General features: G+C 37.3%; 4 protein-coding genes and 1 non-coding gene across 5 annotated transcripts; 1 reads left to right on the plus strand and 4 right to left on the minus strand.

Moving 5' to 3' along the window:
- The first annotated feature begins 2004 nt into the window (after nucleotides 1-2004).
- Nucleotides 2005-5268, plus strand: LOC111921243 (F-box/kelch-repeat protein At5g42350). Its single transcript, XM_023916818.3, has 2 exons — nucleotides 2005-2369; nucleotides 3297-5268. Exon 2 carries the CDS (start codon nucleotides 3336-3338, stop codon nucleotides 5082-5084), a length of 1749 nt encoding a protein of 582 aa, XP_023772586.1. The 5' UTR covers nucleotides 2005-2369; nucleotides 3297-3335; the 3' UTR covers nucleotides 5085-5268.
- A 122-nt stretch (nucleotides 5269-5390) lies between these two features.
- Nucleotides 5391-5462, minus strand: TRNAP-AGG (transfer RNA proline (anticodon AGG)). The gene has a single exon. It is a non-coding gene; the product is annotated as a tRNA-Pro (tRNA).
- A 251-nt stretch (nucleotides 5463-5713) lies between these two features.
- Nucleotides 5714-9516, minus strand: LOC111921242 (U-box domain-containing protein 44). Its single transcript, XM_023916817.3, has 5 exons — nucleotides 9225-9516; nucleotides 8846-8928; nucleotides 8066-8634; nucleotides 7645-7954; nucleotides 5714-7577 (listed from the first exon to the last, which is right to left on the minus strand). The coding sequence occupies exons 3-5, from the start codon at nucleotides 8618-8620 to the stop codon at nucleotides 6004-6006; spliced, it is 2439 nt and encodes an 812-aa protein (XP_023772585.1). The 5' UTR covers nucleotides 8621-8634; nucleotides 8846-8928; nucleotides 9225-9516; the 3' UTR covers nucleotides 5714-6003.
- A 4349-nt stretch (nucleotides 9517-13865) lies between these two features.
- LOC111921241 (malate dehydrogenase, chloroplastic) lies at nucleotides 13866-16568 on the minus strand. Its single transcript, XM_023916816.3, has 2 exons — nucleotides 16397-16568; nucleotides 13866-15384 (listed from the first exon to the last, which is right to left on the minus strand). The coding sequence occupies exon 2, from the start codon at nucleotides 15374-15376 to the stop codon at nucleotides 14186-14188; it is 1191 nt and encodes a 396-aa protein (XP_023772584.1). The 5' UTR covers nucleotides 15377-15384; nucleotides 16397-16568; the 3' UTR covers nucleotides 13866-14185.
- A 7426-nt stretch (nucleotides 16569-23994) lies between these two features.
- On the minus strand, nucleotides 23995-26298 carry LOC111921240 (uncharacterized). Its single transcript, XM_023916815.3, has 9 exons — nucleotides 25994-26298; nucleotides 25690-25878; nucleotides 25519-25572; nucleotides 25290-25400; nucleotides 24907-25224; nucleotides 24678-24824; nucleotides 24503-24601; nucleotides 24350-24409; nucleotides 23995-24264 (listed from the first exon to the last, which is right to left on the minus strand). Exons 1-9 carry the CDS (start codon nucleotides 26198-26200, stop codon nucleotides 24196-24198), a joined length of 1254 nt encoding a protein of 417 aa, XP_023772583.1. The 5' UTR covers nucleotides 26201-26298; the 3' UTR covers nucleotides 23995-24195.
- Nucleotides 26299-27406: the final 1108 nt, after the last annotated feature.

Here is a 27406-nt window from a genome sequence, read left to right on the forward strand (position 1 = left end):
TCTCTTCACGTGAAAACCCAATCATAATGAACCCAAACATGAAACCATATCATCGCTCTTTAATCCCATCTGAGCCACCAATCCCACTTCACTACATGAGTGATGAAATTTTGGGTCCAATTTCTAGTTTGATACATGTGATTCTTTGATGGGTATCGATCGATTGTGAGAATGAATACATAGAAGAAGGGTGTTCGATACACACGAATCCACACCGCCACCACTCCCTCTGCCGCCAGTAGCCGCCTCACCACCACCTTCGGATGATAAGAACCCTAAAAAACCCATATCGATTTCCTTTAGAACATAAAGAGAGTCAAATAGAGATGGAGTCCAACAAACATGGATCGTTATTGAAGTAGAGGGGGTCCAGCAAACACACACGAACAAGAATTGGAATATGGGTGTTTGTTTTGGTTCAAATTTCAAACACAACAATGAAGTTAATATACAGATATGGTGCCTTATCACTAATGTATGTATGTATGTTTATGTTTGAGAGAGAGAGAGACCCTTTTTATTATTTCATTTTTTTTTTAATTAAGTGAAAACATCATAAATGGTCCTTGTGGTAGTAAAATGACAAAAATGCCCTTCAGTTAACAGACAAAACTTAACGGAGTTAGTAATAAGGACCAATCGTCAAAAGTGTTGAAAGCACAGGGACCATCTATGATGTTTTTAAACCACAGGGATTAAACTTCAGATTTGAAGAAACCACAGAGACCATTTATGATGTTTTTTCTTTTCAAAATGACTTATTGACTTATTGGATTTTCAAAAAACAAACATAAGTGCTTTTTAAAATAGTTTTTTTTTGCAATACTTTAAAGGAGGTTTCCAAAAGTAAGGGAATCATGACTTTGTAAGCAAGGTTATAAAAAACATGATTTTAATAATAGAATCGCATAATTCTACGATCCTACGTTTGTGTTTCGATTCTGGTCATAGTAAACTCGTTTTTAGGTAGAATCATATAATCGGGTCGTGGAATCGTAAAATCGTAAACATCTTGTTGACCACCTTTCTCCTTTGACTCTGTTAAATGACCAAAACTCTAAAAGGAAAACGGTCAAAGAAGGAAAACTCTAAAATATGAATCCCAACTTCAAGTTCACTCCCTCTTCAGCTCTGATTAACCCAAATTGTTCCTCAGAACTTTAAAATTATCCAAGAATGTTAAGGTCATAGATGCCTCTAGCCATCAATTGTTCAACAAATTCCACACACTACGTAAGTTTCTACTATTTATGGCCAGCTTCAAAACAAGATTACATGTATGTGAAACTGTGAAATGTGAATGTAGTTCAAGAAGTAATGATTATTGTAGTTGAAGTTTCAAAAAAGCTTTAATTTAATGTAGTTGAAGTTTAAGTCAAATTTTTGTTCTTAATATTTTTCTGGGAGAAGTTAGAACTTAGAAGCTTAGATTTTTGTTCTTCATTGTTTTTTGTAGAATCTTAAGATTTCGATTCGATTTTACGATCACAATTTTACAAACTCGAAAATGATTCTATGAAGTCTCGATTATGCAAACCTTGTTTAAGTGATTTTGACTTTTTAAATTGGACATGAGTATACTACCTTAACGAACTCTTTCATTTTAATTTTCTTCTCTTCTTTCTTTCCATGTTTTTTTTTAGTCATTTTACAAGTATAAAGCTTTTTTTCCAACACAAAAAAAAAATCCAAAAACTTTTAAAGAAACTTCTTTTGCTACTACCATAAATCAATAAACATTTTTTTTTGCCCGAAAGCATTCTTTAAGTTCAAAAAGCAATTGCCACTATAAAATGTGTTCGTTGTTAACCTTTGGCTAATTCTAGTGTAGACGACGTCGATCTTACAAGTTTTGTTCGATATAAATATACGAATAATGAAATTAGGCCCCATATACTTGGTGAGCTAATCGAGCACCAATATACCATGAATAATTAGATATAGAAAATAAAGATAATAATAATAATATAATTGAACAAAAATATAAAAGCAAAGGTGAAGAAATAAATGCTCCACCACATCGGTATGATGATTGAGTTCAAAAAAGAGACTCACCAGAACCAGATGCATCATCTCTCACATCACATCCACAACAGAATTTTAATTTCTTTTCTTTTCTTCTTTGCTTTTCGCCTTTTGAACTTTACTAAAATCAGCAAAAAAACCTTCAAACCCAACAAATAATTTTCCTCCCATTGTTCCCATTTCAAGATTTTGGTTTCCAGTTACAAAATCAGTTAGTTCTTCGAATCTTTCCAGAAATTCCTAATTTTTTTCATTACCCTTCCATCTGGATCGATCTTTATGCGCAGATCAAGAACCTTGATTTGGAAAGGCTGATTCTTTCGTTGCTAAAGTGCTTTGATGAGGTAAGTGTAATTCGTGATCTTCACACATTACTGTGTTTTTTCCCAAATGAATCGTTTTGTTGGATTTCTCTTGTTTTCACACTGTGTGTTTGTGTGCATTGATTTGTGAAATTTCTGTGATTGTATTTACTTCTGTTTAAATTCAATAGCATGTTCTTGTGAGCTGTTGACTTAATTGCATAATGTGCACTTTAGGGCTTTATCTTCAATTCGAAGTAAGGGCATGAATATACGATAATTTAGTTGAGAAAAATTAAAACCTAATTTGAATTTCAAACTAAAGCAAATCCTGGAACAACAAAAACTAGAAATGTAATTAGAAATTAGAACTTGAATCGTTAAAACTAGTAACTTTCATGCTTCAAATCTCAAACATCTGTTAGAACAACACAACAAGAAGATTTTATCCCAAAATGGAGCGTAAAGAAGTTGTTAGTTAATAAGACAAGATGAATATGCTACATTCTTTTAATCTTTCGTATGTGCAAAAGACATAAATGCCCTCCTTATCCTCATCATATTCCCTAAGACACCTTCACAAGAGGTTTTGCAAGATCGCAGTTGTGCATATTGGAATTGTGTAGATGTCCAAACCGTATCTTTTTAGGCAAACAAAAATTTTATTTTCCCCAAAAAAATTTCCATGCCAAAAAATATAACATTAATGGTAAAAGAGTAGTTTGTTACAAGGGCTAAATGCATGAAATGTTAATTTACTTTAATTTATTTTTGTAATATAGCATTCTATGTTCATTTCTTTCTTTTTGGACACTACACTTTGAAAAATCTTCCCAATTATAGCAATCCAATTTCTTTGTACATGAATGGCATTGCTATAATTGAGTAAATTTTTTAAAGCACATGAAGAAATGAAAGTAGAATGCTCATGTAATTTAAAAAGGGTTAACTACAAGTTTCATATGACAGGTTTGGGATTGATGATTAGATACTAGAAAGTAACCAAAGATGATATCTGAAAATTTAACCGATGAAACATCACTTCATCAAGAACTCGAGGTATTAAGTGTATCAAAACGCCTCGTAAGAAGCCTAAGCCAAAAGTTAAAAAGAAAAAACCAAGGAAATATAGTCGATGATGACGAGGACAACACACGTGGCATTTCAATAAAATGTCCAACCCTCTACACACGTAGCGGCGGTTGCAAGGTCGGAGCCACCACCGGAGACGAATTTTCCGATTGTCGGAGACGCCCTTCGTGTTCCAACGAAGAAGCAAAAGGGTATAACTATAAACCTGTATGTGGGCCCGATGACACCACCATCGACTGCTTCTCGTATGGAGTAAAAGACCGGTTTTGGAAACGAAGCAATAGAAAGCTCACAGAAGTCGAAGAGTCACAACAACAACAACAACAACAAGTATCACATGTGTTTCTTCCGGATGATATTGTTGAAATGTGTTTGGTAAGACTTCCGTTGACCAGTCTCATGAAAGCGCGCCTTGTTTGCAAGAAATGGCGGGCTTTAACATCGACAACACGGTTCATGCAAATGAGGCGAGACGGGCTTTTTCAAACCCCGTGGTTGTTTCTCTTTGGAGCCGTGAAAGACGGGTTTTGTTCGCGTGAGATACATGCGTTCGATGTTTCTTTAAACAAATGGCATAGAATTGAATCCGAGGTTCTCAAAGGTCGATTCATGTTCTCGGTTGTTAACATTCAAGACAACATTTACGTAGTTGGTGGTTGTTCAAGTTTGACCAATTTCGGGAAGTTGGACCGAAGCTCGGTGAAAACCCACAAAGGGGTTTTAGTGTTTAGCCCTTTGACCAAGTCATGGCATAAAGTCGCGTCCATGAAACACGCGAGGTCAAAACCGGTTTTAGGAGTATATGAAGTGAAATCGGATTTTGTGGTTGTCAAATCGCAAAACAACCGTCAAGAAAGACGGGTTGTTAGGACACGGGTGGGCGGGGTGTCGGATGTGTACGAGGATCCGCATAGGTTGTCGGTTAGGCGTCAGTTACGATACTCTCTTGATGAAAATGAGGTTTCGTTTGGTAGACAAAAGAGCGAACATGTGAAAAGAAAAGATTCTAGAAGGTTTTTGATTATTGCGGTTGGTGGGGTTGGGTCGTGGGAGGAGGCGTTGGATTCGTGTGAGATTTATGATTCTTGTACGAACAAATGGGTGGAAGTCCAGAAGGTTCCGGTTGATTTTGGAGTGGTGTGTTCGGGTGTTGTTTGTAATGGGGTGTTTTATGTTTACTCGGAGAGTGATAATCTTGTGGGGTATGATATAGAGAAAGGGTATTGGGTTGGGATTCAAACAATGAGATTGGGATCAAGGGTTCATGAGTATTACCCGAAGCTTATTGCGTGTGAGAAACGGTTGTTTATGGTGATGGTGTCGTGGTGTGAAGGGGAAGGGCAGATTGGGAGGAGGAATAAAGCGGTTAGGAAGGTGTGGGAGTTGGATTTTGTGGGGTTCAAGTGGGGGGAGGTTTGTATGCATCCGGATGCTCCTATGGATTGGAATGCGGTGTTTGTTGGTGATAGGAATTTGATTTTGGGGGTTGAGATGTTTAAGATTTTTGGGCAGGTTTTGGATTTTTTGACTGTGTTTGATGTGAGTGATGTGGGGAAGAAGAAGAAGAAAAAGAAGAATTGGGTTCATGTTTCGAGGAATCAGGTGGCTCATCAATTGGATGCTTCTTCATGTGTGACGAAATCAGTGGCTGTTGTGCACTTGTAACTTTGTAACATTAGGAATCAAGGGTGTGGGTTGGATGTATTTGTTGCTTATTTTATTCATATTTGTTTAATGTAGTGTAAACATGGTTGTAGGTATGGACATATAACCTATTGATCATTTGTTGTTTGTTTGATTTGTTTTTTGTTTCGAAGCTATGAAAACACAAAAAAATTATATTATTCAAGCTTGACTTGATGTGGACTTATGAGTGAAAACTGGTTAAATTCAAGTTTATAAGAACAAACTCCAATTTTCATGGAGCTTTTTCAAGCCATATCCATTCAAAAACGAAAAAAGAAAAAAAAGGGGGCATTCCGAGAATTGAACTCGGGACCTCTCGCACCCTAAGCGAGAATCATACCACTAGACCAAATGCCCATCTTTATTTTAGTGAATATGAAAAAACATATATATCTTTGATCTCCAATCTTTTTTGAGCAATTAACGTTTTCTGACAAAACTCAAACCTTTCTTAAAGTAAGATTAAATCTGTAAGAAGGCTCGTAAAACCACTAAATCACACTTGGAAGTTTAGCTAAATATAGTAACGAATTTACCTTGGACCGAGTCTTAGGATTTGGTAGTTACAAGTAGAATCAAGTATAAAATTTACAAAATGAACACACTAATGAGTAATGATCAACTCAACCAAAATCAAGAAAAATATACTTACAACTACAAGAAATGTCTTGAATCGCAACGGAATCCAAATAACAATAGACAATCTTTTACGATCCTCACTCCTATAGAATTACTCAAAATCCTACAGAGAGAAAAGAACTGCACAATTTTTACCCACCACATTCCAACTCCACATAAAATACATGGAAAATCATGTGAAATAAATATGAACAATTAACAATCACAACAAAATCATACAAGTACAACACCACCTTATCTATATGTACCAAAACAAGATTCAACCCATGTTAGGAAAGATCCCAGAAAAGTTAGGTATCTTATCAATATGTTTAAGTGCTCTTTCCGCAATTTGTCGTGTCCGATAATCTCCATGTTGAAACGCATCCACAATTGCTGTACTAACATTCGGGTCCCCCGACACCTCATACGCGATATCCTCCGTCCTCAACAACCTCTCCACCATCCAAACCGCTCGCCTCCTTAAATTCTCAGTCTGATTCTCCAACAACACATCAAGAATCGGCTTAATCCCTTCAGCCTCACACAACACACTCACCCCTTCTTCTATATTCACCCCATCATCCAACAAAGTCGACAAAGCAGCTAACGAAGCCTCAACCACCTTCTCATTCGTATGATCCAACAACGCCACTAATCGCGCTAAACTTTGCCCTTCCAACACACAAAACGTATCCCGTTGCGTACACGCTCCCCCGTGGACCCTACACAGCCCCGTCATCACCGGTTTTTTCCCCAAACAAGGAAAAACGGACCCGCAAAATCCAGGTGGCGGAATCTCGGGTAATTTCGTTAAGTTTTTTGATTCGTGCGAGAGGTTTTCTAACGCGAGAGCGGACGCAATTTGCACGTTGTCGAGCCCGTTTTGTTGGAGTAATTCGGTGAATAACGCCGCGAGCTCGTGGTCCCGACAAAACGCGACGGCTCTCGGCTCATCGAATAAAACAAAAGTGATCCGCGAAAGGACACGGACAAGTCCTTCAAGGTACGGTGTTACGAAACGGCTTCTTCTCGTTTCTCCTTGTCGGATCATTTTTGTTCTAGAAACAACGATCTCGAAGTCGCGTTCGTCTAACATTTGACGTGTGACCCCGACGTCTTGTTCCGGAAGGTCCGCCACGATTCCGATGGCGGCCGCTTGTTCTTCGGTGCTCGCGATGTTTTCCGATATCACTTTAAACAGGCTACCAAGTTGACCGGCGGGCCCGCATAGACAGTTGGCTAATTCTTGGGAAATGTGTAACGAGAGGTTATGGAGAAGTTTAATCGAAGCCATCCGGAGATCCTTTTGTGGGGCTTCGATGAATTGGACTAAACTTATAGTGGCGCCGGAGCTTTTGATTGCGTTGGCGACCGGAATCACGGTGACGGGGGAATTGGTGATTCCGACGAGGACTTGAACGAGTTTGCACTCGATGGATGGACCGGTGTTGGAGATTAAGTGGAGTAGGTTGTGGATTATGTCTTCGGAGAGTAACGTTTGGTGGTTGGGCCCCACGGGGATGGAATTGAAATCGCAGTCGCAGGTTACGATGTTTGCGAGGATTGTGGCGGATAATTCTTTTAGTAAAATAGGAAGGCGGTTGGGGCCCGCGAAGAGGTCATTGACTAGAGGTGGAAGGATACCTTCTTCAACTAAAACTTTTGCACTTGCTTCACATGAGGAGACTTGATTTAGAGCTTTGAGAGCAGCTTCTCGTGATTGCATGTCACCGGTTTTCATGAGGTTGATTAATGATGAGCCTACAGTTCTTGCAACAAAGACTTTTATATCGTTGCTAAGTGCCAGGTCACCCAGGTATGAAGCCATAGATAATTTGATCTCAGAGGAACCTGAAAATGATTTAATGAGATGATAGAGTGAGGTATTGTTGTTGTTGTTGTATATGATATGTAATACCTTCAAGGAGAAGTGTCAAGAGGGGTTGCAATCTTCCATTTTCAGCCATTTGCCTCACGTTATTCTCATTCTTCTCTAAATTTTCCAAAATTTTGTCAGCTTTCTCAACAATAAAAAGATTTTCTGATTTGCTGCTTGTCATTCCAACTAAAATAAGGATTGCACCATTAACAGAACCAATTTTCTCACACAAAGCCTCGGATTTTGAGAGCTCATAGAGCAAAGAGACGGCTTCTTCCCTTTCTTGAGACTGTTCATGAGACAAAAACTTCACAATTGTGCGCACTTTATCCCCATCAGCCATTATCTCCTGCAAAACAGAAAAATAAAAAATAAAAAATAAAAAAAAATACACAACATCACACACACAGAGAGATAAAATGCATTGATTACAATGTTGTGAACATATCAATTGTTTTACCTTATTATCATTATCATCTTCTACAACAACTCGAAGAGTTTCAAGAGCCATACACCGGACTTTACGACTGGTGCTCTTCAACATCTCAACAATCATGGGTATGAGCTCAGCATTACGAATAATGTGTTTGCTTGAAAGATTTTTAGTACAAAGTTGCTGAATAAACATCAAAGCCTGCAAAGTATCGGTTTCAGAACTACCAGGAGATAAAGACTTGGAAGCCATGTCAAGTTGCACAGCTTCGTTTCTAGCATTCCATTCTTCAATTGTGTTCCTTAAAGCAATACTTGGATTCATGTCTGTTGTTTTTAGTTCTTTTAATGTTAAGGGACACACCAGCTTCCTTCCATTCTCCTTGCACTCATTAAACCATTTCTCAATGGCTTCTCGCTCAAAAGTTTGCCCATTTTCAATAGTAACAGGGTCTCTCATGACTTGTTTTGAAAGAGGGCATATGAATGCATCATAAATAGGCTCCACGTGTGGTCTTTCATAATGAAAGCTGTCGTCTGATTGGCTACCAAGGTCACGACTTCCATCCCGGCTTCCAGACATTATACTCAATGTACCTTAAGAAGAAAGAAAAACAAATAATGATATATGAAAAGGTAAGAACATTTAAACATAATCCATAAGAAATATGAATGAAAAAAGAAAGCAAATTTACTTCAATCAATTTCGATAAGATCTGAAAAATCAACAATTGGATTCTACTACAGTTATAAACACATACGTGTCCATCAGACATGTCCTATTCAGAAAGAAGTGAGGTATATTTACCTTGGATTTTTGCTAGCTCGGTGGAAATTTCACAAAGCCTGTCACTTCAACCTTGGAATCTACACATGGATACAGGATATCACCTACACCAATGATAAAACCAAAACTCAACCAAACAACATTGAAAACAATCGTCTATCTTTACTAGATTCATCAAATCAAATCAATCCATGTAGAGTTTTGAGGACATCACAGTTTCATAGAGAACTACGAAGTCATTTAACAATTAGCAATGTTTAGTGTTAACACAGTAACCGTATTCGTCGGGATTCCATATTATCAAATCAGATCAGAAATTCACAAAATTCGCGCTACAAGTTGCAAATCACAGTTACATAAAGGTTGAAATATCTATAACACAGAGAAATCAAGCAATTACCTTCGATTCAGGTACACATACTTAAGATTCTGCATAACTCGATCCGTGTTATCAGCCTCAGTCATCAATCAACACCAATCTAAGAAGAGAATTTGTCTAGGGTTCGTTTTCAGAATTTACCTAGGAAACTGAAAGAAAGTGACAAAATCTAAAAAGTAACAAATAATTTCTCACCAACTTCGAGTGGTACAACAGCAATTTTAGAGAGAGAAGGATGGGGTACGAAGTTGATCACAATAGTTGTCAAGTTAGAGTAAGCCTAGAGAGAGTTTGTGTGTTGGTCTAGATATTTCCAATAACCCGTCAAATCGGGTTTTTAATAGATGATGATAGACAAAATTTGACGAATCATGTATTTGGTCAACGGTACACATCTGTTTATGCGGTTTTCAAAGGTAACATTTCACATCTGTTTATGTGGTTTTGAAAGGTATATCTATTCATATCTCTTTTATAATTTTAGTTTTATCTTTGAATAAAAATATTTTATTTTTTTCTTATATAATAATAATGATTATATAACAAATTTATATTTTTATATAGGTATGTAGAACTTAATCGATTCAATTCAAACCGACTAATGAGTTACAACCCAATCAACTGGATAAGATATCCAATTATAATTGGATTGAACCGGTTTCAAAAATTCAAAATCCAATTAGATTGTATAAGTTATTGAATCATCCTGAAAATCTAAAGGATTATCGAACTAAAGCAATCCAATGTAAATTCAAATGACTATCCAATAGTAATCCAATTATCACCCGTATTATTATCACTGATGGTCACTTGGCACAAGAGACCAGAGAGTCCTTATGAGGAATTTTGAACGAGTATGGTCCCTGTGGTTCCAAATTGTTGCACGGACAGTCCTTATGACCGACTTAGTTTGATTTCTGTCGTTTATCAAAATCATGTGACCCTCACACGAGGGTATTTTGGTCTTTTGCTTATCCCTTCTCTCTCATATCTTTATAACATCTGCAAAAGATTTTCCCTATAAAGATTAGACCCCATTTACTTCCTTCATTATTCTATTTCTCTTCTTTCTTCTATGTTTTTCTAAGAAACTTTGCTTACCAATGGTGAATTGTTTTGTGGAGGCAAGCGGTGATAGTGACATCATGGATAGATCTCAATCAAGATCGTATGTTTTGGAAATGTCGTAGCAGTTACGATTTCATTGCATGGTTTGATGAGCCCATGTGTCGTAGAGTTGTGGCTGTCATTCCAGGTTTGCTAAGATAAATGAACAAGCTTGAAGAATCTCTACACCAAATAATAGTATTAGGTTAAATGAACAGGCTTGAAGAATCATGTATGTGTACAAAAGATGCTAATAATATTAGTCCGGAGATGATGCTTCTTTTGCTTGTTAAGGATATACCGGATAATAGTATTAGTCTGAATTGAATTCATTTTAATGTAGGCCTTCACTTATGTTTTGGATTTTAATATTGACCAAGGTGGAATGCAGTTTCATGTACTACTCCTGATGAACATGTGTTTGGTTTGTTTAACCTTCTCATCAACTTCTTCCTCTCGTCTTCTTCTACACCAGCCAATTCAAACAATTTTGTATCTATCACCTCCAAATCCTCATCAACTATGACATCAGGTGCATTGAATGATTGGTGGTTATCTAGAATTAGAAAATTCTCCACACGACCGTGGAAGTCTTTCATATCCACTTCGACATCCTCCACCATATTAAGTTCATCAACTAAATAATCACTATCCTTGCTTATACTTCCAACCATACTACTCTAATTACTAATAACATCCCCAATTTCTTCATTGTCTACAACCCTATCACCACAATATTCTGAATCTTTGTTCCCCATCTGTTGGTATCATTATGGTCCATATAAAAGAAAGGATCAAAGTCATCTAACAAAGTATCAATGGGTATACCAAGCTTCTCACCTATAGCTTAAACAACAACATCTTAGACTTTGTTAAGCTTCTCACCGTCAGCTTGAACACCAGCATCTTTCATTACATCTCCAACAAAATGTCCAAAAGGTACAATGGTCCTAGAAAAATCATAGTTCTCATTCAAATCCAATTTTCTACTGCATGATCCTACCTCTATACTGGTAGACTTTCTCTGATTGGTTCAGGAGAAATAGGCTCGTTTATCTCTTCCAATACGACCTTACTTGGAGACATAAAGTAAGTATGGACTATAGTAGTTCCATGCTCACTATACACCATAATGTCTTTGTGATTAGAGACATGCTTACTTAACAGAAGTACGTCTGAGTCGTTACCTAAAGGAAGTAACCCATAATCGATATCAATCTCTAGAATCAAGAAGTGGTAGTAGATAGGCTCACCATTGATATGACCTATCTCCTTCAGCATATCGTCTAACTCATGTACTGAAAACACGTCCATGTCCACGTAGTCAACATAGTCAATACTCTCACCCACATAACGTCTTCTTGTGTATTTTGTAAACATCCCCCCATGGTGAATCTTGAATGTGCATACATTACTTAACCCAACTAAAAAACAAATAAATAATGATATGAGGAAAGAATGAAGTCTCAAAAGTTTAAAACATGGAAAATTTAACAAAATTGAAAGTTCTTAATTGATCTCACCGTAAGCTTTGATCAAGTTAGGATTTTCTGAGCATTTTGAACGGACATTCCACAAAGTTAGAACCATCGCAAAAGATGAAAATGAAAACCCTAGTTTTCGTTTGAGTTTCGAAGCGATGAAGATGAAAAACCAGAGAGGAGAAGAAATGGTGGATTTCTTCGGGGTGAGGTAAATGATAGCTGGTTGTAAGGATCATTTATGAATATGATCATATCGTGTAGTAATGCAAAAAACCAAAATACCCTCATGTGATTTTGATAAATGACAAAAATCAAACGGAGTCAGTCATAAGGATTGTCCGTACAACAATTGGGAACCACATGGACCATACTTGTTCATAATTCCTCATAAGGACCATGTGTGTAATTTTGTCTGTTTGGAATGATAACCAAATTGCTCATAGCTAGCTTATATAAAAAGAGAAACATGAGCTACAACTACGAACTAAAAATGTGGTTGGAGAGATTTCATAAATAAAAAACCGCATGGTTGGTTTTCTTAAATGATTTAAAGGAATGAATATTAATTTCGTTCTAAATTTGAATTTTTTAACGTAAAAGTAGCAATGTTTGTAAGGCTTGATTTTTTTTAATTCAATTTAGTTTAAGTTGAAGTTTCGGTGTGTCTTGCTTAAAAAACAAGTTGAGCTTTTGGTTTATTTTATTTTATTTTATTTATTTATTATTTTTTTATTTTATTTACAAACGAGCCAAACTCAAATGGAAAGCCTAACTTGTATGTGAGATTTTTTGCAAGCCAAACTTGAGTTTCACTATTTTAGCCATGGTGTTAAGTGACTCGAGTCGAGCTTATGTAGGCTCGGACTTGACTTGGTTCGTTTACACGTTACTTACCATCAATTGTCTCACTTTCTTGTCATAATCACCATCCCTAAGACCGGAGGGTGTGGGTGGGAAACTCTTCTCACTTTTTGTGGGCCATAACACATTTTCCCTCACTTTCCTTTTCCTCACCTAAACCTAAGGAATGGGTGAGAACAGTGGCGGACGCAGAACATTTTCGTAGGGGTGACACTAAAAAAAAATTTCAAATAAATCTATATTAGCAGTGTCACTCGTGTTTTAAGCTGGTGCACCCAATAGAAAAAACATTAAATTTTTTTTTACACTACATGCCGGCATCGGAGCAGTGGCCTGGGACCCCTGGGGCACCACTAAGGTCCGCCACTGGGTGGGAAACTCCTTACTATTTTTTTTTATATTTTAAAATATATTTCCTACAAATATTATACTCATTTTGTAAGGAATTAAAAACCATAAGTTTTGATATATATTTTTTAAAATTTTTAGTTGGTATATAATTTAATAAGTATTAAAAAGGATAAAAAAAAAAATTGACCAATAGGAATTGGAGCGAGAGTGCAGCAATGGGCTCCCCCACCTCCTTCCCTCACCACGTTTCCCTTAGTTAAGGGTGGTGTTTTAGTGAACGGAAAGAGCTACCGCACTCTTTCTCTTGCCATAACGTCCTGCTTAAAACAAAAATAGTAAAGTCCTAAATGAGGTTTGGATGAAGATTAGGTGTTCATGAGTCACGACAAACATGAAATCATTCATCTTTAGCTTAATGATTTCTTTTTTGTAAAATTTTAATACATTTCTTATGTTTAATGAATAATTACGTAAAAGTTAAAAATAAAATAATCATTTATGCCAAAAAAAAAATGAAATAATTTTTCCTTTATTTGATTCTTTCGGTTCCATACGGACGAGACTTTCCTTTTTCAATCGTTCAATTCATTCGAAGGATCGATTAAAGCATACCGACTTTTCAGATATATTAAAACTTCAATACCGACTTTTCGTAATTTTCAAAGATAACTAAAATATTATTTTACTATAATTCTTTTTTAACATTTCGTAGTGTCTTTTCTATTTATTTTATTTTGTAAACAACTTTAGTTTTTGCTTAATTATTTGAAATATATTTAACATTTACTTTAAACAATATAAATATGTTTATATCCAATTTATGTATCTTTGTAAGAACCAAATACTAAATCACAACCACTAAATCAAATTCATCCGATTGTGATTTGTCCTCGGTTACAAAATGATAGACCCCTACAAACCACGGCTGTTTGAACTTTGAATGAATGTTATCCAAAAATTGCAAATTGAATTTTTAGATTCTCATTCTCATTTCAACTTCAACTATCATAATAGTAAAACATAGAAATTAGTTAAACACATAGAAAACAACAAATGCTACAACAACCAAGTTCTCAAGTTCCTACAAAACTGAGCATTGGAGTTTTTTTTTTTTTTTTTTTTTAAGTAAAACATGCCGAATCTTATTGCCTTCCTCTCAATTCTCAAAAGTAAAAAACATCAAACACCAACTGTTTGCTTCTGTGCAAAAGCCACACCTTTCTCTATACTCCCCTTAAGCTCCACCTTCAAAGCCTCCAAACCTTTCTCCTCATACTCCGTCAACCCTTCAAGATCCGACCCAATCACCGCCTCAACTCCCTGTTTCCCAAGCTTAACCCGCGAAGCAAAAAACGGAAGCTCCGTCAATTCCGACTCAACAAACGCACACTCATAAACATCGGAATCACCATCAAGCGCCCGGAGTGACGATTCCAAGAACCTCGCGGCGGCATACGCCATCGACAGTGTGGCGGACCCCGCCCCTGCCTTCGCCTCCACAACCTCCGTCCCGCCGTTTTGAATCCTAACCGTTAAATCCGCCGCTTCTTGCTCGGTAAACGTGACCGACGGTTTTGTCTTCGAAAGCAAGGGTAGAATCGTAATTCCGGCGTGTCCTCCGATCACCGGGACATCGACATCGATCAGTTTTAGGTTTTTCTTTTGAGAAACAAAAGTGTTGGCGCGAACAACATCAAGAGTGGTGACACCGAAGAGCTTTTTGGGATTGTACATGCCTTTCTGCTTCAAGACCTCGGCGGCGATCGGGACGGTTGAGTTAACCGGGTTACTGATGATGTGGATGAACGCGTCCGGGCAGTTATCGGCTACGGATTCTATTAAGGTTTTCACGATTCCGGCGTTGATGTTAAAAAGGTCATCGCGTGTCATTCCGGGCTTTCTCGGGACTCCGGCGGGAATGACAACGACATCGACGTCTTTTAGACAGGCGGCGAGTTCGGTGTTTCCGGTGAAGTCACGGACGCGGGATGGGGTGTTGCAGTGGCTGAGATCGGCGGCTACACCTTTCACGTTTGCGATATCGTAGAGGTGGAGGTCGGAGACTAGCGGTGACATTTTGACGAGAAGGGCAAGGGGTTGGCCGATTCCGCCGGCAGCACCTAGGATGGCGACTTTGAAAGATGCTTGGATTTTGAGGGCGGATGGTGGTGGTTGGTGGTGGTTTTGGGGTTTTTGGGTGAGAGAGTAACGGAGAGCTGCGGTGCTTTCCTTGTTTAGGAAGGATGAGGATTTGAGATTGTTTCGGGAGGTGAAATTGACACCAAATGTTTTGGGTTGTAAAAGTTGGGTAGTTTTGGAGGCATGAGATGTTGATCCGATTGAAAGGGCACTTGCTGATGTTGCTGCCATTTTAGACCCTAACGAACACAAGCAAAAAAAAAAAAGATTCAAAGATCATTTATTCATTATAGGCAACTTATAATACATATAAACTAAAAACAGGGCTAAGACTTTAAGAGATCATATTTTATGAATGTCAATTATGAAAAGAAAAAAATACAAGAGCATCTTAATCAAATTAGCATATTCAAAGCACATTCTTGATCTAAATCCAAAATGTAACACTAAAGCCAGATTACTTAATTATTTAACTTGTTCTTATCGTGACTTTTAACATATATGTATTTGTGTTGGCCTTAAATATGCTATTTGTGCAATGTTCATGTCAATTGGTAGGTAGTGTTTGATATACACTATGAATAATCTAGTAATCGTTTGATTAAGATTCTTTCTTGTTGATCCTATTTCGATTTTTAACATTTATGTATTTGTCTTGGCCTTGAATATATTATTTTGCCTGGATATGGTTATGTCATTTCTTTTAATTCTGTAGTCTATCTGTGATAAAATTTCTTGAACAATTCAGCAGTCCCCGAAAGTGAATCAGATTTGAGATTTGAGAATATGATGTTAATCTTTGAATTTGCATATGTATGTTTTTCCCATAAGTAATCTTTTTGATATTAATCTTTGAATATGATATTACTCTACTGTAAGTTAATGGTTACAGTGTGGCTGTTGTGTAGGAATCAAGCATGTGAAACAGGCTTCTCAACTACTCCCGGTCGCTTGGACCATAACGCATAATCAGATTCAAAGCATAATCATAGTATAACACACCAGAGAATCGAAGTTCAGCAAACAAAATCAGATTCATAATCACATAACAAAACACATCAGATCAGGAAATCAGATTCAGCAGTGCCACTTTGTCTTGAAAATCATATTCCAAATCGATTTCTGAGAAAATATCACTTCACAAATCGATTTCAAAGATGGAGAAGAGACGCAAGAAAATCGATTTCACATAACAAATCAATTTCTGAGAAGAAAGAAAATCGATTTCAGATGTGGAGAAGAGAAGCTTACCGACTGAAGAAAGAAGACGTTGGAGAGGCGGCGCTGGCGGAGGAACTCACTGGAGTCGCCGGAGGTGGGATTCGCTCAAGTTTGGTGGCCTGAGGTTCGAATTGGAGAGCGTATGCGATGTGTGGGTGTCGAAGGTATTAGGGCATAAAGGGGTGTTAAATAAATTCGTACACTTGCCTAGTTTTTATCGATTAACTACTCGAATAAAATCGTAATGCCTAGTTTTTATCATAGAATTCATAGCCCACTTGTGTAATAATTTCTATTGTTATTTCTATTTTTATTTCCTATAAAAAAAAATCACTTATATCAATGTTTAAACTAGATATATCAATGTTTAAACTAGAGACCTCTAGCTTTTCGAGTCTTATTACATGCTAACTTACTTGATAAAAATATATAAACAAAAAACTTATACTTTTATAAAATTATATAATCAAAAAATAGATAAATAACTATTAAAAATTATACGAATATTCATTTAACAAGAATTAAAATTCGTTACTTTCATAAGTCATTAGAAAATATAAAATGTAATGTTATTATTGACGGTGTGCAATACTACAAATTGTTCCCATCTAACATTATCAACAAACGAACAAGGTCAAAAACTCAAACATACTGCTAAGCATTTGTCTAAAATCTCAAAAGTTTAAAAATAAATATTTTTCTCTCTTACAACTGTGTCTCACTGGTTAATGTTTCTATCAACTTGACATTCTCACTCGTAAAAGCTTTAAAAAATTACTCCCTTTGTGCCATAATTATTGTCCACTTTTGAATTTTAAAGTCTTTATTCTTCAACTTGACATTAAATATTTTCATTTGTGTTATATATTATTTGATGTAACTTATAACAATGAAAAGATATCTAAAATACAATCCATTCATATATTTTGCATTAAGTATTATAAATCAAAAACACAAATATTTAAAGTCAAAGTTTAAGAATAGAGTATTCAAAAGTCAAAAATAGACAATAAAATATGAGTATTAAAGGTCTAATTTTTAGGGTGTTGCACCCTATTTAAAGGCCTTAAGTCCCATTGTTGGCCTCCCTAATCGCCCCCTCTGTCCAGAAACCCTAGCCTCGTGTTTTCTCTTCCATTTTTGAGTGTATGTGAGCTTAAAGAATGTTTCCTTGGTGTTCTCTTGAAGAAGCTTGGAGTTGGTGGTGCATAGTGTGAAGGGGGAAGCTTTAGATCCAGAATGTTCTTGAGTTTAACTACTCTTTTGAGGTAAAAAGTCGAAATCTTGCTCATCTCTTGCTTAGATCTCTTCCTTGGAAATTTATTGTCATTTTTGGCTCATTTTGGGTTTGTTCTTGGTTTGAGCATGTCATGAAGTTATAACTTCAAATCTGACGTTTTGTGGCCACATCGGGCTTAAAGTTTCAAGCTTTATCTAGATCTAGGCTCCATTTATGTTCTAAGTCCCTTAAAAAGCCTTGTTTGAGTGTTTAAGCCTCTTGATGGTATGCATGGACGTAAAGTTAGCAACTTTTTTCCCAGCTCTTGAGTTCCAGATCTATATTCTTGAGCGTTAAAAGGGATGAAAAATGATTTAATGAGTTAATCTAGGAAAACTCGATGAGTTGTCCTGATAACTCGACAAGTTGGATCGGGTTTTCCCGCTTTTCTGGAAATTATCCGGACAGCCCTAGGTATGTTGGCCTTCAGCATAGAGCAGGACCGCCTCAACCCAACCACCAATCAAACAATCATGTGCACATAAGTAACATATATATATATATATATATATATATATATATATATATATATATATATATATAGAGAGAGAGAGAGAGAGAGAGTTAGGTTCAAATGTTTTCACTATCTATTGTGTGCATGTATGACTGATTCTGGACCAATCATTTTAGTTATTTTAAGAAAGTAATTAATGCATATTAAATGCTGAAGATGTAATTAATACCTATTATATCTTCAACATGTAATATATATTAATTACTTTCTTAAAATAACTAAAATGATTGGTCCAGAATCAGTCATACATGCACACAATAGATAGTGAAAACAAAATAACCTAACCCTATATATATATATATATATATATATATATATATATATATATAACATTCAAATAACTCTAACAAATCAAATAGCATAGCAACATCCTATAACCAAGATACCGACCTAACATGCCACTAAGCATACTATCATCTTAGCTACCAGAGTGCTAATCAATAAGCATAGCATGCAATAAACCCAGATACAAATCTGAAGGGTCGGCATTGGTGCCTTAGACCCTGTTGATATAGTGAGAATAACTCACCTCGCAAGTAGTGCAGAACTATCCTGAAAGTCTCCAACCGATGCCTCACCGAAAATCTCAACTGTCTAAAAATAACGAATATTAGATAACAAGGCCCATAATTGGCCCAATTCCCCAAATTGGGCCCAAATCCCCATAAGTGGTCCCCATCCGAGGGTCCATTTCCATGTTGGCCAAAAACACTGTTATCTAGAAGTCCAGCCAAGGCCCAAGTCAACAGGCCCAAAGGTGGCCTAATCCCGAAGCCTAAATCGTCAAAAGACCAACAGAGAGCATATGTGGGGCGTACTCCTTTGGTACGTTGGGGTACTCTGCCTGACGTTGACCACCATTGGCGTGGTCAACCCAGTACGCTGGACGTACCGGATCTACGCGGGGCGTACGCAGGTCTTTACCAAAACTCAAATAAGTGCTTAATTGCTTAAGCACTTAAGCCCAAATTCCAGATCCATCGACCAAAAGTGCCTTAGAAACATAAAGTCTTGAACTTTAAGACTTTGGACGTTTAGAAAGCGCTTAATACATGGTCTTAACCTATTAAGACCTTCCTATTCCATGCATGGGACATATTCAGCTAATAGGACCTCATTTTTATCACTTAAGACCCTTCCTAGGGTCTGAAAGGACAGCTCAAAAAGGTCCAAAATGCATCATGCATAATATGGGGTTTTTGGTGACAAGAATGTAGTCAAGAAGCTAAGTAAAACTAGATCTATACAATATGGTTGCCAAGATAGGAGCCTTTTACCTCCTGGAGCTTCTAAAGGATACAAGAACTTTAGATCCTTAATCTTGCCTTCCTTCTCCAACTATTTGATGCAATGCCTTCACCTTCAAGAGCTCAAAACACACAACAACTCACACTCACACACAAAACTAGGGTTTGGGACGTTTCTGGAATATGGAGGCTAAGAATGATGAGGGAAAATGAGCCATAAGGATATTTATATAGCCCCCAACCCTAAATATTAGGGTTTTCTCCTGACATAAGTATGCCCAGCGTACTAAGGCGCGTCTAATACGCTCGGCATACCCTTATGTACGCTCAACATACTCCTTCCTGATCCAAGGTTGCAACCTTGGCCCTTAGACTTGTCCCGTCTCGACGCTTCCAACCTCAAGGACTAAAAATGTCAAAAGAATAAAAAGATAGGGGATTCGGAAATACCTGTAAAGTTCGAGATGTTACACTAGATCTGGAAGAATACCCACTTGGGTCGTCCATTCTCTACATGCTAACATACTTGAACCAAAAACCCTCATAAAAATGAAAAGAAGAGATCTAAGAAACCATTGAGCAAGGTTGGCACTTACTTACCTGAAAATGTAGCAAATGATGTGTAGTTTCTGGATCTACTCTCTCCCTCTTGAGCCCTCTAGCTTCCTCTTCTTCCACAAGTGTAACAACCCATTTTTCACGTCCAAAAATTTCATTTTTCAATTAATATTTAGTAAAATCATTTGCAAATAAACATTGTCCGATCAAACCATTTCATAAACATATACTATGTCTGAAACCCAAAACATGTGAACTATCAAAATATCAGAGTATGAATCCCATAACAATCCCATGAATGCGGAAAAACAGTGTGTGTATGATGTGCCGGTACCGCGCCAGCTCCTTCCCCTTCGACGAAGAGGTACCTGAAACCAAAACTGCAAACTATAAGCATGAAGCTTAGTGAGTTCCCCTATTGTACCACATACCATACGATCACATAACATACATACTGTCAGGCTATTCTGGGGTGCCTAACTACCCGGTGCGGCCATCCTGGGGTGCCGACTACCCGTGCGACCATTCTGGGGTGCCGTCCTACCCGTATCAAGCCATTTTGGGGTGCTGACTACCCATCGGTCCTATCAACCAATCCTCGGGGACTATTTCACCCCCTACTGCTACTATCACATATATCATAACATAAACATACTATCGGACATATATGGGGGTGTCCGAACTACCCTTCGGTCCTATCAACCGAACTTGGGGACTATTCCCCTCGTACTACCACTATCACATATAACGTATCAGGCCAGCATATAAACATATCATCACATACTGTCAGACATATATGGGGAGTCTAACCTACCCTTCGATCCTAATAACCGAACTCTACTACTATCACATATAACATATCATGCTAGCATATAACATATCAAGTAGTAGCAAACCTAGATGATATCACAAAGACGATCATCTAACATACAACTCCTACTGGTGGGCCGACATTGTGGCCGTAGACCCACCGCTACTGGAAGGTAACTCACCTCGAAGTAGCTGCTGATTTGAGGGAAACTGACTGTTTGCTGCTGCTGCTGTTCCGGAAGTCCTCCGGCTATAATTCCCACAAAACGCTCAGTCAAACACTGCTAGTTGAACCTAGGGTAAAATGACCATTTTACCCTTGACCAGGTCAAAGTCCAAGTCAAAGTCAACTTCCAGTTGACCCGACTCGCCGAGTTGGCTTTCCAACTCGTCGAGTCCCTACCCATTCGATTGTCCTTAATCCCGCCTCTACTCGTCGAGTTAGGCATTGACTCGACGAGTTCTCCTTCTAAATTGAGGTCCAAAGGTCCTTCATCTAACTTGCCGAGTTGCATGAACAACTCGTCGAGTTCATCTTCATCCGATGAACACCCCATGCTGAGACTCGCCGAGTTGTATGAACAACTCGCCGAGTCTATTCTTGAGGTAAGAAGATGGCCTTGGACTCGCCGAGTCAGGGCATTGAATCGCCCGAGTCCCTCCATGGGTGAGTCTGGCTTCCACTCACTGAGTCCCCCCCTCTGACTCACGACTCCACTCAGCAAACACGAAAAGGGGGAAAACTCGGGAACTCGCGACTCGACTCGTCGAGTCCGATGAACGACTCGTTGAGTCGTTCACATGCAATTACTACATACTCGATTTTGCTTGAATCCAGCTCATACCATACATAGATCTGGGCTCTTAGGGTAGGTTTTACACGTAAAGTTTCCAACTTTACGTGTATACATGCATAGGATGGGGATTTAAGGCTTAATAAAGACTAAAATGGTAGATCTAGGACATTCAAGCCATTTACTTCCATAAAGGCCATGGATCTGAGCTTCTGGAGCTCAAACATGCCTAGATCTATAGGTTAATCAACTCATTACCATCCCTAATCCATAAACAAGCTTGGAAATGGCTCAAGAAGGACTTTAATGGTGCTCTAAGGGACTCTTAGCATAAAAACAGAAGGAAACTGAGTTATACCTCAAGGAATCTCTGAAATAACACCAAGATATCTTGCCTCCTTCTTTTCCTCTTGATCTACCCTCATTTTTCTTTCAAAATCTTCAAGAAATCACACCAAAACACTCCAATCTCACAAGAAACGGGGTTAGGACGATATAGGGAGCTCTGAGGGTGAAGGAGTCGGGCTTGGGGTGCATAAGGTTGGTTTAAATATGGTGCAAACCCTTGAAATTAGGGTTTCATCCAGACAGCGGGGACTCGCCGAGTCGCCAACTTAAACGTGCTCAATAACCCGACTCTACTCGGCGAGTTGGGCCTACAACTCGCCGAGTTCAAGGCTAAAAATGTAAATTACTTAGATAGGTCATACGTACCAGGAACCAGGTTCTACAACAAGCTTCAAAAATACACAATGATCACTCAAAATGGCTCACATCCTCAAACAAAGCACTAAGGTTTCGTATATTAGGGTTTGGGACTTGGAGGCTGTAAATGAGGCTAAGGGGTGGGGATTAAGATGTTTAAATAGGGTGCAAAACCCTGAATCTAGGGTTTCCCAAACCCACACCAACTCGTCGAGTAGGTCTCTCTACCCGCGTTTAACACTTATTCCTACTCGTCGAGTAGACCTTCGATTTGCTTAATATATTTCCTTAATTAGCCTTCTAGTTTCCGGGTGTTACAAGGCTAGGGCATTCCAACCCGATGGTTGAGGGTCGGGGTATTCCAACCCGAAGGTTGACTGGACCCATAGTATGTTGGCATTCCAACCCGATGGTTGAGGGTCGGGGTATTCCAACCCGATGGTTGATTGGGCCCACAGTATGTTGTTATTATATGTGTGTTGTTTTTGTATTGGTATTTTGGGGAAAATCACTAAGCTATGGGCTTACAACTTTTGGTTAGGTTTCAGGTACTTCAAATGCTCGCGGAAAGACGAAGACGTGATCGTGCACCTCATCATGTTTTTTATTTCACAATTTTGGGATATCTGTGAATTAAATCTTATTTTGGAAACAATTTGTACACAATGATGATTTTGAATGTTTTAAAAAGTTTAAATTTTTGATAAATTTTATGGGTGTTACAAAAATTAAAAAAAATAAAGTTTTTTTTTTAAATCAAGTTATAAAAAATTAGGGAAACTCTAAAAAGAAATCGTATCAAGCCCGTAAATCAAAGTTTAAAAAAAATCAAGCTATACCAAACTTCTTAAATAAATTACTTGAAAAAAATAAAAGTAGAAGAGGTTTGAAGAAACAAATCAAGTGTTGTTTGGAGCAAAACACGCACAAATGTTTTGTAATCTGAATCCTTCCAAAAAACAAACTACCACGATATGACAAGTGTTATGCGTATGCTACGCCATGGCAACGGCCATGCAACAAAAAGTGGTCCGAAAAGATTTTTCTAAAAGAACAGTGTCTAAGCAATCCTAACAAAAATTACATGAATTAATTATCAAAAGAACTTGGAGTCTAATGTTTTTCCTTTCATTTGGTTGGTACACCAACTTCTTTATTTGATATTTATTAACAAAACTACTTATTGTTTGTGTATTCCTATAGGCATTACATGAAAAGAAAAATCATTGGATTAGTGGATTGTTTTTTCTTATGTGTGATCTTTACTGTATGATAATAATAAGCTTTCACCTATCTAAAAATTTATGTTCGGGTAATAGTAAATTATATGCTAACCTTTGAATTGTGTCTTGTTATATGGAGTTTTACAATGGAAGCATGAATAATTGGCAGTTGAGTATTTCGTTTAAAATATTCACGAAAACACATGAATTTCACTCCTGATAATACCTGATTTTCTATAATTAGTCATGTTGAATAAATTCTACTTTCTTGGAAAATGTAAATGGCTTCATTACACTTAATAACATTCTACATAATATGTTTACATGTGTGTCTATAAGCAAGATTAGGATTAGTTTATGGACTTGCAAATAGAAATGTAAAGTGAAGGTTCATTTATATCACTTTAGATGAAATTTCAAACACATTTTCATTATAAGTTGATTCCTCGAACCCAAAAACCTCATATTCAAATAACTCAACCAGATAACATCAACAACTGTGAGTATTTGCAGCATAATTTTTTATATCAAGAATATTTACTCCAACATCATGCTAATTGATGGCGTTCCTTCTTTATACTTTGTAATACTTTGTAATCTGATAATGAATGAATGAAGTGTATTAAATACTTGAACAAAATTGTATGCTGAACAAGTTGAGTGTTTGACTTGACTTGACTTGACATCCATCATCCATCATCAGACATTAAAGCGGAACAGCATTACATCACCCTCTTGTACAACATAGTCTTTTCCCTCAGACCTCAACTGCATATGCCATTTATGTTAACATTGTTAGGTTACATCTAATTAATAATACACATAAAAACAAATTGGGGAATCAACAACTTACAAGTCCTTTTTCTCTTGCAGCTGATAATGATCCAGCAGCAACAAAATCATCATAAGCCACCTGACATAATACAAATAATAATAATAAATACTATAATTAACATATAATTTTCCACATTTAATTATTTGAATATTCATTCGCCAACACACTCACTGTTTCTGCTCGAATGAAACCTTTCTCAAAGTCAGAGTGGATAACACCTGCAGCCTGTGGTGCAGTCATTCCTGCATGAATGGTCCATGCTTTTGTTTCCTGCAAAAAGATTTGGAAATTTTCTTTACATACTTTTTAAAAAGAAAAAAAAAAATCATATTTAAATTTTCCAAACCTTCTCTCCAGAGGTGAAATATGTACGTAAGCCAAGAAGATTATATGTGGCCCTGATAAGATTTCCAAGCCCACTCTCATCTACACCAAGAGATGTCAAAAACTCTATTCTTTCTTCTGATGGGAGTTCTGTTAGCTCTGATTCCACCTGTAATTAAAACTTTCAAAACCAAACCCTTTTTTTTTTTTTTTTTTTTTTTTTTTTTATAAATGTAGCAAAGTTTCAGTACCTGAGCGGAGACAGTGACTATTCCAGACTGTAACTCAGAAGCAAGTTCCATGACATTTTTGACATGAGGATTATTTTCAGGTGAAGCTAAATCAGACTCTGCAACATTTGCCACATAAATCACAGGCTTCATGGTAAGTAAACAAAGATGATTTATAGACTCTTTTTCAAACTCTGTTAAGCTCACTGATCTTCCTGGTTTACCACCCAACAGGGCTTCCTGTATTCTTTCCAGGGCTGACTTTTCTGCCTCCTCTTTTGCTTTCACTTGTGAATTATTAGATTTGCTCTTTTTCAGTTTCTCTATTCTTTTTTCAATCTGCATTCCTTTTCCATCAGTTTAGTTCCATGCAAATTGTAATCATATAGCTTGATGTATCATACCTGATCTAAATCTGAGAATGCTAGCTCTAAGTTGATGACATCAATGTCTGACTTGGGATCAACTTGCCCACTTACATGAACAATGTCATTGTCCTCAAAACAACGTACAACCTTCACACAAGTAAATAAGAGTTTCAGAACACCAAATATGATACTTGCAGGTTTAGGTTGGACATAACTCATAACAGGTTATGTATGCAAATAACTGATTCATCAATGAGCAACAAACCTGAAGAATGGAGTCCACTTCACGTATGTGGGATAAAAATTTATTACCCAAACCCTAGGGCCAAACAATTGAGAAAGCATATATATGTGTTAAGAAATTGAAGGAGCTTAAATTCTAGAATAAATTTACGAATCTGTAGAGAGAAAGCAAGAGGGTTGTAAATCAATAAACCTCTCCTTGACTGGCTCCCTTCACCAATCCAGCAATATCTACAAATTCTATAGATGCTGGAACTGATTTTTGAGACTTGCTGAGATTAGAGAGCACTTGGAGTCGTGAATCGGGAACAGCAACAATTCCAACATTCGGTTCAATTGTACAAAATGGAAAATTAGCAGCCTGAGCTTTTCCGTTCTCAACCTAGGTCACGGAAATACGAAATGCATATGTAAGTAAATACGTGTTCTTTATCAATTTCGAATTCCAAGGTTGGATTCCATAGAGGAGAAGATGTGAATTGAATGAAGAGACTTACAACGGCGTTGAAGAGAGTAGATTTTCCAACATTAGGGAGACCGACAATTCCAGCTTTCAAGCTCATGCTTATCTTGGAATTTGAAGAGAAACGCCGACGGAAGCCAATGGAAAGAGAGGTTTCCGAGAAACAAATAGAAGACGTCTTGGTCAAGAAGGAGGACTTCAATGGAAGTGCAACAATATGGTGGCATGCTATCCTTGCCATTTCAGCACAATTGATGCTACTGCAAGAGAAGTAGGGTTTATCTGTGAAATATGATTATAAGGGACTTTACATTTCTATTCTATCGTTAAACACACTCTATTTGGTGAAAATAAAAAGTTTGAAATTTTTAAAGTAGATTCGGAGGATTTTGAGTGTGTGTCACATATTATTTCTCTATTTCGTCATTATGTTTTAATTTAGACAAAATTGCAAATTTGGTCCTTGTGGTATGTCAAAACTAGCGTGTTTGGTCCAAAATGAGTTTGGCTTGCAAAGATGGTCCAATAGTTTCTATTTGTTGCGAGTTTAGTCCAATGGCTTAACAGCCGTTACCAAGCTCCCGTTAATTTACCCATGCCCCTCTCACTTAAGGGTATTTTAGTCCATTCATCCCTGTAACCGTTCTCGCTAAAGCTCAATAAAAGCAGTTCGTCTCCTCCTCAATAAAGTAGACCGTCGTTCTTTACCAAGATCAATAAAAGCCCTAGACACAAAATCAGTTCTGTTAGTTAAGCTGCGATTTGTAGAGATTATCGGTGGATGAACATAACAATGTGGCACGTAAGGTTGTTAAACACACCCTTCAACCCCAAGGTTGTTTATGGTACGTAATTTGCCCTTTTTCATCTTTTGATTTCTTGATTTTTTTTGAAGTAAGTCCAACTGAGGTGTTTTTTTTCTTGTTTTGAAGATGGACACCCAACATTGTTTACCATTAAGTTGTACCATGGAGGTGAGTTCACCAAGTACCCTGATGTTCGTTACATTGATGGAACTGTAAACTATGTTGACATGGTAGACATAGATGAGTTTTCAGTTCATGAGCTCGATGCAATCATGAAGGGTTTTAGATATGGGGTTCCTCCTGTTATATACTACCATTTTCTTGTGCCTGGTGGAGACTTCCACTTTGGTCTTCGCCCTTTAGGAAATGATCAAGATGTTGCAAACTTTTCTCAATATGTCAGTGAGCACAAAGTGATGAAGGTATACACAGAGCATGGTGAAACAAGACTACTCACCTATTTCTTGAATCCTAAGCCTGTTACCAAGGTTACCCTTGTACAGTTAGATGAACCACATGAGGATGTGCAACACATTGATGAAGCTCCTGATGACCAATCAAAGGAAACACCTATGATGACTACACCTACTGATAATTTAGTTGATGTGGTGCCCACTCAAGCAAACCAACCTGACTTTGTT

The sequence above is a fragment of the Lactuca sativa genome, chromosome 9 (genome assembly GCF_002870075.4).
Source record: "Lactuca sativa cultivar Salinas chromosome 9, Lsat_Salinas_v11, whole genome shotgun sequence".
Lineage (NCBI taxonomy): Eukaryota > Viridiplantae > Streptophyta > Magnoliopsida > Asterales > Asteraceae > Lactuca > Lactuca sativa.